General features: G+C 41.1%; 1 protein-coding gene across 1 annotated transcript; it reads right to left on the bottom strand.

The window, feature by feature from the left end:
- Nucleotides 1-1,084: 1,084 nt before the first annotated feature.
- Nucleotides 1,085-13,133, bottom strand: LOC119598215 (hemicentin-1-like). Its single transcript, XM_037947845.1, has 13 exons — nucleotides 13,050-13,133; nucleotides 8,234-8,412; nucleotides 7,581-7,697; nucleotides 6,633-6,773; nucleotides 6,052-6,167; nucleotides 5,189-5,336; nucleotides 4,789-4,904; nucleotides 4,279-4,421; nucleotides 3,188-3,965; nucleotides 2,842-2,947; nucleotides 2,247-2,469; nucleotides 1,926-2,060; nucleotides 1,085-1,732 (listed from the first exon to the last, which is right to left on the bottom strand). Exons 1-13 carry the CDS (start codon nucleotides 13,087-13,089, stop codon nucleotides 1,455-1,457), a joined length of 2,520 nt encoding a protein of 839 aa, XP_037803773.1. The 5' UTR covers nucleotides 13,090-13,133; the 3' UTR covers nucleotides 1,085-1,454.
- Nucleotides 13,134-14,714: the final 1,581 nt, after the last annotated feature.

Here is a 14,714-nt window from a genome sequence, read left to right as displayed (position 1 = left end):
GATCCACAAAAAAATCTGCAGCGACGGACCCTAACAATTATAGGGCCCATATCCCTGCTATCTGTTGTTGGCAAGATATTTGAAAGTATAATTGCTGAAAAAATCATTAGGCACATCGACGGCCACCGATTATTGAACGAGAAACAGTTTGGCTTTCGGACAGAGACCAGCCTCTGACCTACTTCTTGCGGGGTAATGTGAGCAGCCTTTCAGTAGCGCGAGACTAGAACGCTTTGTCAGGGGACCAGCAAGTATGAAAGAGTAGTTTGACCCCGGCTTAACCAATAAAACTATCATTTAGTGACTTCGTCATATCATTCCTCTAATGTCATTTTACTTCAAGAGACAATAGTTTTTCTTTCTTTTGCAAATTATTTTAACTTACACATTGATATATCTAGAAATGATGCTCTGAAAGACACACACAAAGTATGGCTGGAATAGCAAATGGACCGCATTTTCTAACTGACCTATTTCATATTACTTTTCCTAACAAGCAAATATTTCTTCTCGGAAGCATCAAGGATCAAGAAGCTTATTCAAACGGTCTGTTACATTTGTGTCCAAGCGAAAATGTTAATGCTAATAATATTTCATTTTTCGCAGACGGCAGAAAAACAGTATTTATGTACACTTATTAGAAAAGAAGTAAGAAAAAGAATGTTGTGAGTATTAACAAAGTCCCAGCAACCAAGAAAACAACAAACCGACAATGTTTTAAAGATTTGATTAAAATCTTGCCATATAGTTCTAAAGCGTTGGTTCTTAAGCTTTTAACTGCCACGCCCCCCTTTAGGCATTTGCCCTTCCCTCCACGCCTCCCTTGCATCTGTAAATAAAATTCCCTCACAGATTTTAAAGGAAATTATAAGTATGTTGTTATTCTTTTTAATGAGTGGCATTATAATTAAACTTTCCATTATGTGACCATGCTATTGTTAAGAGAATAACATAAATAATCTTATAAATTACTACCTTTTTTCCCAAGGGTTCACGCCCCCTTTGGAGAATACTGAAGCCCCCCTAGGGTGGCATTCCCCCCAGGTTAAGAACCACTGTTCTAAATGGAAAGTGAAACACAATATGTACCTCTTAAAATGTATTTGGAACATGACAATAAGTGTATTGCACAGAATGCCCTAAGTTACAACTACTAACTGTGGCTGAGCGACTGCACTCTGGCCATGCAAAGCGTCAGAGCCAATCTCATGAGGGCCACCGGTATATATATTTTCGCGGACCACAATTCATCAAATAATCTATTTGACATAGTAAAAAGTGTTCCCTAAATGTATATGCATATATATATAACAAAAAGACAGTTATCTTGTTTGCCAATCCGCAAAAAAGCTCACACAAACGAGAAAATAACCGACCTGCCTACAGGTGTCACACACATACACACAAATATTGAAAAAAAAGTTTCACAACCGGCCGTCGTTTCCCGCGGCCGTTCAAGCGCTGGCGGTTTCCTCTGTCGTCAGCTCCTCCTCGGCTTTCTCCACGGCCTCGCCCTTTGGCATTTCCTCCTGCTGTGCCATGTCGTGCTCAGGGACGCTCATGTTCTCGGCGATCTTGTGGAGCTTCTCGTGGTTGTGCTGCGAGAGGGTGAAGTGCTCCTGCAGCAGGTTGTGCATCGTGCCCACGGTCTCGCGGAGGGCGGAGATCTCCTTCTTCAGTTCGCTGACGTCACCGCACGAGCCGCCGCCGCCGCCTGCACTGCGGTCCACGGCTGCCGGGTCAAATGTGCGTCAGGTAAAGGACGAGAAAGAATTTTATTCGGAACTTATTAAAGGTTAAAATGGTTTTATAGGATTTTTAAAAAATGAAAGATACAATAACATTGATAAAGAGGAGAATTGATTGAAACATACCAACACAGAATCATATTTTTTCGAGAAGCAACAAATAATCGCATGACTTACGGATAACATTGAGGACAGCCTGGCCGTATGCATAGCCAGTGTCGCTGGTGGCGTTGCAGGCATAGTTGCCAATGTCAACCATGGAAACGTCGTTGATGGTGAGCTTATTCCCGATGAGCGTGCGGCGATGGTGACCTGAGAGACAGAAGGGAGCATGAATATAAACATGTGTGTGTATTTCATTGCATTCATACACTCAAGGTAAATATTAGACAAAAAAGGAGGCAAATAATACTCACATTACACCAATGAAAATGCTAAAGAACAGAAACTACACAAAGGACGAAAAAAATGAAACCGGAAGCCCAATTTTTAACTCACCATCCTTGGACAGGACGCGGCCATTGAAGATCCAGTTGTACACGACGTCCCCGGTGGCCTCTGCGTCGCACGTGAAGGTGACGGTGGCGCCCTCCCGCACCGTCTGGGAGGCCAGCTCGCTCCTGAAGGTGGGCTTCAGCTCCACGTCGACTTGGATTTTGGTCGATTTGGCATCTCCGACGCCATTGCCGGCTCTGCACTCGTACTCGCCGGCGTCGCTGATCTGGAGGGAAGGCATTCGCGGGTGAGGGCGGGCAGGTGGCGGGATCGGGTTGGAGTTTTTGAGTGTTAAAAAGTTTTAATACTCGTTCTAAAACCATTAAACTGATCTTCAAAATAATAGAAATGCTTGTATAAAACTGATGAAACTAAGTGCGTTGAGAGTTAAAATGATGTGATTAAACTGAACTAAGTAATCAAATCAAAATAACGTGGTCGGCCTGGAATAATTCACACGGTTTTACACAGTGGCTCCCTTTTATATTTTCACCCTAGGGTCCAACACCAACTAGCCATTAAAACGCAAGAATCGTCCATCAGACTGCTACCGCTTCTCAAAGGGAAGCAGCCCGGCGGAAGAAGGGAAGCGCCTCACCATGGTGTCCTTGAAGACGAGCGTGCGGCCGAAGTTGCGCGTCACGAACCGCTCCTTGTCCAGGTCCTTGCCGTCGGTGCGGCGCCACTCCACGGAGGGAACGGGTCTGGCGGTCAGAGAGGGTCGCTGCGTTATTCGGTGGTATTTTTGTATGAATATTTCGGCATCATTACGTACCATTTCGGTAATGTGTATGTCAGTAAAAAAATATATATATAATAATAATAATAATAATAAAAATAATAAATAAATAAATAAATAAATTCTTGAAGTACAGGAATGATCCTTAGGCCGCTTGGCCATTTAGACCTTCCGTGATTTCTGACGCAGTTCGCGCAATACTCACTCGCCGCCGTAGATGCACCAGAGCGTGTTCTCCTGCTCGGCCTGGAAGGTGACCGTCTCCGGCGACGTGTACATCTTGAAGGACTCGACGTTAACGGACTGCTCCTCGGAGTTGACGTTCCCATCCGCCGGCTTGACGACGCTGAGCTCGATCATGGAGGCGATGGAGTAGTCGGTGGGCTCGAACTCCGTGGAGCCGAGGCACATGTACTTGAACTTGTCGGCGGTGGCGTCGTCCTCCGTGACGTGCGTGAACCACAGGTTGCCGTCGGGGTCGGCCACGATGCGCTCGTCGCTCACGAACTCCAGCTCGATCTCGGTCTCGCGGGTGATGGCCTTGACCCAGTTCAGGCTGGGCTTCGGGTACGCGGTGGCCTCGGGGCACGACAGCTTGTAGGGGCGCCCGAGCTCGGCCTCGACCGGGTACAGGTCCGTGTCGTCCTTGTTGTTGGAGAACTCGATCCTGGTGGTGTTGAGGAGGTAGACGGGGTCGGCGACGGCGGTGCCGAGCTCGTTGTAGGCGAAGCACTGGTAGAGGCCGTTGTCGTCCATGCTCGGGTCGGAGATGAGCAGGTTGCCGGTGCCTTCCTCGAGCTCGAAGCGGGGGTCGGCCTGCCACACCAGCTGCGCCCCGTCCTTGGTCCAGCGGAAGTCGGGGGTCGGGTTGCCCTCGGCCTCGCACTCGATCACCACCGGGAGGGCGTCGCGCAGCTTCGTCTTCTCCAGGTCGTAAAGCACCTCCGAGCGCGACTGCTTCACGATCAGCGGGGCGGACTTCACTGCAGGGAGGGCAGGTTGAGAGAAAAAAAAACGGGCCAACGTTCCAGGTGCTTTGGGAAACTCTTTGGCTTCCAATCGCTCTCTTTACAAGATGAAAATTACGTCGTTAACGAACTATTGAGTTAGCGTTACGGAAGACCACTGTCCTTCCTTTCAACAGTCAAGAAATGTACGATTCATGAACGGAAAACTTACAAGATTGAATGAACTAAAAATCTTACTAACACCCTGTCTAGAAAAAAAATCTAACAGCAACCCGTCCACACCCTCGGCCACAAGGGCACGCCACAGCTCTAGACCCGAGACACCTACTCCTGACTTCGATGGTCTGCTCAGTCTTGCCAATCACGTTCACGGCTCTGCAGGTGTAGCTTCCGAAGTTCTCCGCTGAGGTTTCGCCGATGGACAGGGTTGTGGTGAATCCTTTGCCTTCTTCTAGCTCAACCTTGGTAATTCTGCGGCACAAAAAGAGGAAAAAGGAGACATTTGGTTAATTATGTTCGTTGCAGGTACTTAGGGTTGCGTGCTGTCCATTAAACAAGTTGCAATAATGAGTTTGATGAAGGAAATAATGATAATGATACCCCCTAGCCTCTAACTTTGTCGTCATAGTTCACATAGTGCATTCTTCACAAAAAGAAATATATAATTCTAGCATGGATATGCATAACATTTGCCTAACATGGGTATACATAACATTTACCTACAAATATATTTTGCACCAAGATTTAAAACAAACAAAAAACATCCTTAGCTAAAAAGAAAACACAGATTTCAAAACTTCTTCATCAAAAAGACACTGAAGTGACTTTAGCAACTAACTTCATGTTGGCGCCTCCGAGAATAGCCTGGTCATCCTTGTACCAGGCAATGTCAGCGGTGGGCTTGGCGAACACGGTGCAGGCCATCTTGACTGGCTCGCTTGGGGAGGCAAAGACCTGCGAGAAAATGGCAGTGGTTTGAAAAGTTCGGTTCGTGACTCGTTCTGTGTGGAAGGGAATCTTGTAGGTAGTCAGTCATATTATTTATTTATTTTTTTTTTTTTTTTTTTTTTTTTTTGGGGGGGGGTAATAGTAAAAATAAAATAATAATAGTGATCGTTACTACCGTATTAAATCCAAACCAGTACACGGCGAAAAATAAAGAACAAAAAAGAAAGAAAAGAAAAGAAAAACAAATAAGATAAAAGAAAAGTAAGAAAAAACTAATAAAAAAAACAGACCTGTTTCTCCTCGACAACGACATCAGGTGCGAACTGGACCTCAAGAATAATGTGCGAATTAGCGGGATCTCCGATGTTGTTGTCCGCATAACAGACGTAGTGTCCCTCGTGGTCTCGCTCGATCAGCGGAATGTCCAGTTGGTTAGACCTGTTGGGGAGGGGGGGAGAGGGGGAGGGGGAGTTAGGCAGAGGCCAATGAACGCCAGGTGGTTGAGTAATAAGGCAGGTGGTTATCGCGACATATGGCGGGAAGGGGGAACAGCTGGTGCGCTGAAGAAGAGTAATGGTTAAAACTCGCCATCAAGTAACCGTGAACTTGAAAGGTGGATGAACGGAAATCGAAAGGGTTGGGGGGACTGCGGGAATCGTTTTCTCCGAGGAAGAAAACGGAAGCTGGAGAGCTCAAGAAAACGGGAAGCTAGGGAGCGTTGTTAAATGTGCTTACGTGAGAGAGGAAGAGAAAGAAGAGTGAGAGAGAGAGAGAAGAGTGAGAGAGGGAGAGTGAGAGAGAGAGAGAGAGAGAAGAGTGTGAGAGAGAGAGAGAGAGAGAGAGAGAGAGAGAGAGAGAGAGAGAGAAAGAGATAGAGAAAGAGAAGAGAAAGAGAGGAGAGAGAAAGAGAGAGAGAGAGAGAGAGAGAGAGAGAGAGAGAGAGAGAGAGAGAGAGAGAGAGAGAGAGAGAGAGAGAGAGAGATAAATGGATCAGGCGATAGAACCTATCACGGAGAAAGAAAAAAAAACATACGACTTACACCAACTAACAAAGAACAAATACGTGCGAAAAGCAACAAACGAAAAAAAAAATCAGAAATGCGAACCAAACAAATAAAACACCGCGACCACCAGGCAAGACAAGACAACTTACTTGAAGAATTTACCGCCATAGTAGGGCAGTTCTTGGCCAAGGCGCTCCCAGTACACGTCGGGCTTGGGCCATCCTCCGGGCTGGCAGTCAATGCTGATGGCGTCGCCCTCAGTTACCTATTAAGAAAATAAAAAAATATATATGTATATTAGTGCTTATACGACCATATTAGTTGAGACTGGAAGCATTTTTTCATTATTTGCGTATGTGTTACTAGTTTACAAAACGGCGTTGTTAACGAAACAGTATTACGCAGAAATTATCGGGGAGAACTTAACGAGAAAAATATTACCATGCTTGATAAAGCATAGGTCTACTTTGATATGCGAAACGCACGAAGGAATCCACTATATTTAATTAAACGAACACGTTTTTAATCAGAAGAAGAGAAAAATACGAAGAGAGAGAGAGAGAGAAATACATCGATCATCACAAACGAAAGGGCACATCATAAAAAAAAAACAGCAAAAAAACAAACAAACAAACCACACAGAAAAAACACGAATCACACACACACACACACACACACACACACACACACACACACACACAAGAGCAAAGACAAAAGACAAGTTCCTTACAGTGAGCGTCTTGGTAAAATCATCGGTGAAGTAAGGCGCCTTCTGAATGTGCACAGGAACCTCAGCGTTGATCTTCTGGTCGCCTCCGAAGTTCACAGTGCAGCGGTACATGCCTGTGTCTTCATCGCTAACTTCCTTGATCTGTGAACGAGGAGGGAGCGCGTGAGCTCAGGAGCGAGGGGAATGATGCTTGTTTGTGAAATGGTTATTAATGTTGGTATTGTCCGTTAGATATTGTTGTTGTTATTGTTTTTTTTGTCATTTATTGTCGTCTTTACTACTTCTGTTGTCATGAGTGAATTTTCCCTTTCTATTGTTATTATGGAATTGGCCTAACGGTTGTAAGTGTTTATGTGAGGTTTTGTGACGAATATGATCGTTGTAAGCATCGCCATGACGATTTTATCTTTTCCAAGACTTACAACCGTTATTATGATCTTCAACATAAGCCATTCTGCCCATCAGTATAGTCAGCGTTACGGAAATTATATCAAATAACTCTCTTTATCGATGCTTAAAAACTTTAAAAAGGATTAAGTGGGTTAAAAAAACGACAGAGTAAAGATTACTTACAAACCTGAGTAAAAGGTAGTTACAACGAGTTTTGGAAAGTACTTACAACGAGAAAATATGAAAGAGTAGTTACATCTACAACCGGAAAGCAAAAAGGCATTTACATTTAAAAAATAGTACTTACAACGAGAACGTTAAAAAGGGTACTTACGCCGGGAATGTAAAAACAAGTGTTACAAGAAAGTTTAAAAAGGTACTTACAGCGAGAGAGTTAAAAAGAAAACTTACGAGTAAAAATAAAAATTACTTACACCTGAAACAAAAAACATACAACAAAAACTAAAAAAATATTACCTACAACAAGACCACACCCTCCCCCTCCCTCCCCCTCCCTCCCCCCCCAAAAAAAAAAACAATAATAAAAAAGTTACTTACAACGAGAGAGTACTGGTAAGAGTCAGCAGGGTGTTCGACAGTGTACTTGCTACTGAAGAGGAGAATTTTGTCATTGGCTGAGATCGGGTACGAGTTGGTCGGATTTTCCTCGTCGATCTGGCGGAAATCGAGGACGGGTTTGATTAGGATAATAATCGGATTTCCGGAATGGCCTTCATTAGTATTGTTGTTGGTGTTGGTGTTTTGTTGTTATTATTGTTGTTAATATTATTATTATTACTATTATTACCATTATCATTATTATTTATTATTATTATTGCTATCAGTATCAATATCATCATCATCATCATTATTATCATTATTATTATCATTATTATTATTATCATTTTTATTATTATCATTATTTTTATCATTATTTTTATCATCATTATCATCACCATCAACACCATTCCCCTTACCATTATCCCTCTCATTTCAAATTACCACTTTTATCACCACAATCGTCAAGTACTCCCCTCCCCTCCTTCTCCCCTTCCCCCAATCCCGGCCACAGCCCTCCCCTTATTCCAAGAGACTCCTCCCCTTATTCCAAGAGACTCCTCACCTTACTCCAAGGGACTCCTCACCTTACTCCAAGGGACTCCTCACCTTACTCCAAGAGACTCCTCCCCTTATTCCAAGAGACTCCTCACCTTACTCCAGGAGACTCCGAAGTCCTCGACGCCTGCGAGATCGACCCCCACGACGGCGCAGTCCAACTTTACGTCCTCGCCATCTTGGGTGAGCGTTTCCTTGCTGTAGGTGATTTTCGGTTGGGTCGCCTCCTCGGTCGCCTCTCGCTTCGTGGGCACGGCAAGGGACCCCGCTACGCCTGCAGGTTAATTGGAGGTTGGTTAGTGAGGAAGTTGTTTTTTTTTTAGGTTGGATGGGGGAAGTGTGCGTTTTTTTTTTAAATGGGGGAAAATGGTTTAGGTTCGTTATTATTTTCTGTGATTTTTTGGATGATGATTAGATTTGTTTAAAAGATGTGTAGTGGATCTGTTTGGGAATGTTTTTTTATTAGAATTCGGAACATTATGTGAATGATAATAAATAATAATCCAACTTGATTAATAATCTACACAAATAATGACCATCTTTTTAACCAAACACGGTGTAAATCCACCACATCCATTTATCATCACAATAAAGAAAAACAGCCACCCCTCTATTAAGATAAAAAATAAATAAATGATAAAGAAAAAAAATAATAAGTCCGTTGTTCACATGCCGCGTGCGCTTCCCGCTTCTTCTGCCTTCACCGTGACACTTGGTAAGAACAGATTCAAATTGCCAACTTCCGCGCACCGACCAAGATGCAAGACTGTAAAACCATCATAAAAAACCGCAAGTGACGTCAGCAGTGTCATCCAACTGCTGCGAATAAATAGAAACATCGACTATCAGACGCGTTATGCTCCAGCGCGTCACGTGACTCGTCGGTGTTCGTTCGCAACCGTCTCACGCGTTTATTCATTTCTTAATATCTACCTTAACTTCATATTTAAAGCGTTTTTTTTATTATTCCTGACTAAAAAAAATGGGGAAAAATAAGAGGTATCTATTCCAGGAGACAATAGTATACGTAAGAAATAAAAAATAACGATGATTTTACAAAACCACATTCTCCGGTGGAAAGAATGCAACAAATCTAGGGACAAAACACGCCCTTTTCTAAGCTCCGTCCCCTTGAATCTTCGCTCTAAAAATCAAAACCCAACTTCCTAACAAAAACCTAATTCCGTATACCAAACACCTCAGAAACTAACCCATGTCTATAAAAAAAATATATATCATAAAAGACAAGTGAACAAAATCTAACTCAAATTTGTCCGCTAAGATGACTTTCGATTTCTCACGCGGCTTCTGTGAGTCCGCTGGGGTTAGTAACCGCTATGGCGGATGAGGTTTTACGCGGTTTTATTTCTAATGGGTTGTTCGTTTATTGGTGTATGTTTCTCTTCTGGTTTATTGTATCGTCTGCTGAGCTGCTGGGGAGTTATCAATATCATCATCATTATCATTATTTTTTTTATAATCGTTATCATTATCATTCATTCATCCGATTTTTTTTTCAGTTTGTCAGTCTGTATATCTATCTATATAAAAGCATTGTTTGCTTTTATCCGCCATGTATGTCTATAACATAAATTGAATATATGTATTATATATATATATATTTTTTTTTTCGGTGAAAATGACAAAAAGGATAAAACTTATTAATGATCCTCACATCTCATTGACTCTAGCTCATTACCTCATATCTACAAAACAGAAAAGAAACACCAAGTACCCCAAACAGTAATACAATTCAGAGAACAACAACAACAATAACAAACAAATACAGGACAGCCATCTGAAAGGAAAATTTTTGACCCCTCCCTCTCTTCCTCCTTCCCGCCCCGGACTGAATGAACTCTTCCCAAGACACTCGGACAGCCCTTTAATCACCTTCTTCCGCATGGTCACGCACAGGCAACCACAACACCTGACATTTTCTCACGGTAGCCGCGCCTCTCCAGGGAAAACGATTTAAATAGAAAAGACCTTCCGTAAACAACACGGTTGGTCGCCATACTCTCGTTTTCCTTACGCCGGATACAGGTGGGCGGGAAGCGGAGGGAGGAGAGACCGCCGGAAAAAAAAATGTTCCTTCTCAGGGTATTCCTGGTTGACACATGATTTACCGGTATAGTTTTTTTTCCCAATAATTGCATTATATTATAAAGTGATATATTATATTGTATTATATATTTTACATACATGCATGCATATTCATATGTGAATATATGAATATATATATATATATATATATATATATATATATATATATATATATATATATATATATATATATATACACACACACACACACACACACACACACACACATATATATATATATATATATATATATATATATATATATATATATATATATATATATATATATATATATATATATATACGGATATATACATATAAATGCATATATATATATATATATATATATATATACATATACACACACACACACGCATATACTATATGTTCTTTAGTTGTTGTTTTTTTCATTTGAAGGATGTGTTTATTGATGTTCCTATCTCTTAAATTTTGAAATGCAGACATTAGTTCACAGACTAATCTCACACCAGCTAAATGATTAATGGCTGTTTAGGCTTGAAAGTGCACTTGGAGGAATAAAATAACAACAATATGTGATCTATAATAATTGTTTACATCCCCGTTACATGATAAAAGAAATCTTGCTAGTCCACTGGCTAAGTTTATCGACCAAACTGTATGTAATGTATATAATTATATAAAAATAAACTTGTTATACGTTTGAAAATGAGTCAGGATCTGAGTTGACATTTACCATTAGCAAATTATTTATTACATGGCTGATTTTACCCCGGCGCTTCCTGTCCCTTGATCGTTCGCAGATTTAAGGAAGAAAGGAAAAGGTTTTGTGTATATGTGCTTTTTTTAAATAAAGGTTTTGGACTTCTTAAGGAAAAGGGAAGGCGTGAGAATTGTAAAATAAGGGAAAAACTGATAATTGTGATGTTAAATGATGTTGACGAAGAAAACGGAGAGATAAAAAAAGATAATTCTCTATGGCAGCGTTGAAATTCCCAAGAAACTATTGACGTTTTCCGTGTCATTTATCATAACGGAAATCCTCTTATCATTATCGAAACACATACAAACAAACAAACGAACACGCCAAAAAATGTCCACCTTAATTATCACCAAAAATGATTTAAAGAATAAAAAGATCTCAGAAACGTTTAACCAGGAAGACGATGGGAAAAACGTTTTTATGGTAATGAGGTGGGAGCTAATCATGGTAACTCCTGTGGTTATGGTAATACTAATGTAAATTCTATAATGGATATTAATACCGCGATGAATATTAACAGCAGTACTTAAAATGTCATTAAAATAAAACTGACTGTAATGATAATGATAGTAGCAACGATATTAACAGACCTATCACTCTGTAATCTAAATATAGGAGTTGAATATCATTAACTGCATATAATGCGTACGTGATTTACAATGCAATTAATATGTTAATGTATTCATCGCGTGATCAGTAAATTATAACTTATCAAATGGTGGTATTGTTGTCTGCAATAACGTTAAAGCTCCTATTAAGGTTGCTTCACCTAATGCTATTATCATGTCAAAGTTACATACATTTCATTATAAATCTTACTGTTCCTATAATTTTACTATATTGCGGAAGCAGGAATATATAATATATAAAGTTTTCAGTAAATATATACAGACAGTGCATACGCATATACATATATACTTCCTTCCTTACATACATACATACAAACAATACGTACACGTACATTCATTCATACATGCACACATACATACATATATAAGTATATATATATACATACATACTTCTATATGTATGTACGTGTATATATGTATATGTGTATATATATATATATATATATACTTACATACTTCTACACACACACATATATGCATACATATATACACATACATACATACAGACATACATATACATATATATATTACACACACATATATATACGTTATATGTATACATATTATATATATATTATATATACATATTATATATATATATATATATATATATATAGATATATATATATATATATTTATATATATATACATACTATATATATATATATATATATATAATATATATAGATATGTATATATATGCATACATATATATATATATATATGTATATATATATATATATATATATATATATATATATATATATATATATATATATACATAAACACACATCTATCCATCCATTCATCCATCCGTACACACATGCACACATAAATGCATAAAAGCGAAACACGTACTTTCCTAGCAAGACATGGTTCCAGATTTTGTCAAGAACCAGAGCCATAACAACACAAGGCCTTGTCAATGACGCTTTACTCGCTCCGCAGCGTGTGTAAGCGGCCTGTCAACATAATCAATGAGCCATGAATGAAAGCGATGGTTAGGAGTACAGTGCGCGGCCGTATCTTCTGTTGTCATATAAACTATACAAAATAATTCGTCAATACATCTCTCTGGGGAGAAAATACTACGATAAAAGATAGATAAGATAGTGAAATTAAATTGTATTTTTTTTTTTCTTCTCTCTCTCTCTCTCTCTCTCTCTGTTAAGTGTTCACAAAATTAAAATCGTAAATGCACCTCTTTTGAGGAAAAATACTACGCAAAATATAAGAGAGAGATAAAATAGTAAAATCAAATTACTTGTTTGTTTGTTTTGCTTTCTTGGAGTCAAATACTGCGACAAAGTAATAGATACATAAAAAAAAGTAAATCAAATGATAAAGATATATATATATATATATATATTTTTTTTCTGTGTGCCAAGAGCGAGAAAGAACAGATCCCCGTCTTTGTCTTTTCGGAAGCCTTACCTGCCAAGAGACAAAGAGAAATCAGAGTCAGCCGGACCATCGTGCCTCCGGTATCACGTCCAACCTGGAACTGACGAGAGAACTTCAACGCTGCCGCAAGTCAGTTTGGTGCGCGCCCCCCCTCCCTCCTTCCCTCCCTCCCTCTGCCCCCCTTCTCCTGTTTTCGGGTCCTCCTGCCCACCCACCCACCCCCCTCATTCTCTCTCAACTACAAACTCCTCACTCCTCCCCCTCCGTCCCCCCCCCCTCTCTCCATCCTTATTTCAGTCCTCGTGGTCCCTTACTCCAATCATCTCTAGCTCTCCCTCCCCCCCCACCTCCTCCCTTCCCTCTCTCTCCTTCCCCTCCATCCTTCTCTTGGTCCTCCTTCCCTCCTCCCCCTTTCCCTACTTCGGTCGCTCCGCCTTCCCTTCTCTCCCCCTCTCTTTCCCCCTTTCCATCTTTCTCCCCCCCCCCCCTTTTCCCCGCCTTCCCTCCGTCTCTAGACTTTTCCGCTGTGGACTCTGTTGCCTCTTCCCGCCCTTCTCTCTTCTATCCTCTTCCTTCTCCTCCTGTTCTTCATTTTCCATTATCTCTACCTCCCGCTGTTCCTCTTTTCTCTAAACTGCTCAAATTCCCCTTCTTTCTCCTACATATTATCCTCGTCTTCCACCCCATCCCTCTCTCTCCTTTTTACCCACCTCTTTTTTCCTTCGTCTCCTCCTCTCCTACCTCACTGTTATTCTCCTGCTCTTCACTCTGCTTCATCACCTCCTCCTCCAACGCAACTTGTTACCTTCTCTTTTTTTCACCTCATCTTTCTACGCCTTTCTCCTTTAACACTTCCTTATCTCTCTCCTCTCCTACCTCCTCCTTCTTTTCCACCTCCACTTTATCTCTCTCCTTCCCTACCCCCTCCTCCTCCTCCACTTTAACACTCACCTCTCCCACCTCCTCCTCTTCTTCATCTCTCTCCTCTGCCACCTCCATCTCCTCCTCCTCATCTCTCTCCTTTCCCACCTCCTCCTCCTTCTCCTCTCCCACCTCTTCCTCCTCCTCCTCATCTCTCTCCTCTCCCACCTCCTCCTCCTCCTCCTCGTGGCGCTCCTCCTCCTCGCCGGCACCTCCCTCGGGGGTATTGACCCCCTAGCGCATTCACCCGTCCACCCTTCGCAGGCGCCGGCCCTCCTCCTCCTTCTCCTCCTCCTCCTCCTCCTCCCGAGAAGCTCCTTAGGTCTCCTTCCTGTCTCTCTCTCTCTCTCTCTCTCTCTCTCTCTCTCTCTCTCTCTCTCTCTCTCTCTCTCTCTCTCTCTCTCTCTCTCTCTCTCTCTCTCCCTCTCTCTCTCTTTCTCTCACCCTTTTTTCTTCTTTTCCTGTTTCCCTTTTTTCTGCCCATCTGTTTGGTTCACTGTTTCTTTGTTTTTTCTCTTATTGTCGACTTCGCTTTCTGTTTCTGCGTCTCTCAACCTGATTCCTATTGTGCTTGTGTGTGTGTATACACACTCACGCACACATGTACACCCATAGGCTCACACGCATATACTGTGCAAACACACACACACACACACACACACACAGATATATATATATATATATATATATATATATATATATATATATATATATATATATATATATATATATATATATATATATATATATATAATGGTAAACCATAAACAGAGC

This window comes from Penaeus monodon, chromosome 41 (genome assembly GCF_015228065.2).
Source record: "Penaeus monodon isolate SGIC_2016 chromosome 41, NSTDA_Pmon_1, whole genome shotgun sequence".
Lineage (NCBI taxonomy): Eukaryota > Metazoa > Arthropoda > Malacostraca > Decapoda > Penaeidae > Penaeus > Penaeus monodon.
The sequence above is the reverse complement of the archived record's forward strand: the minus strand, read 5'-3'. Positions and strand labels throughout refer to the sequence as shown.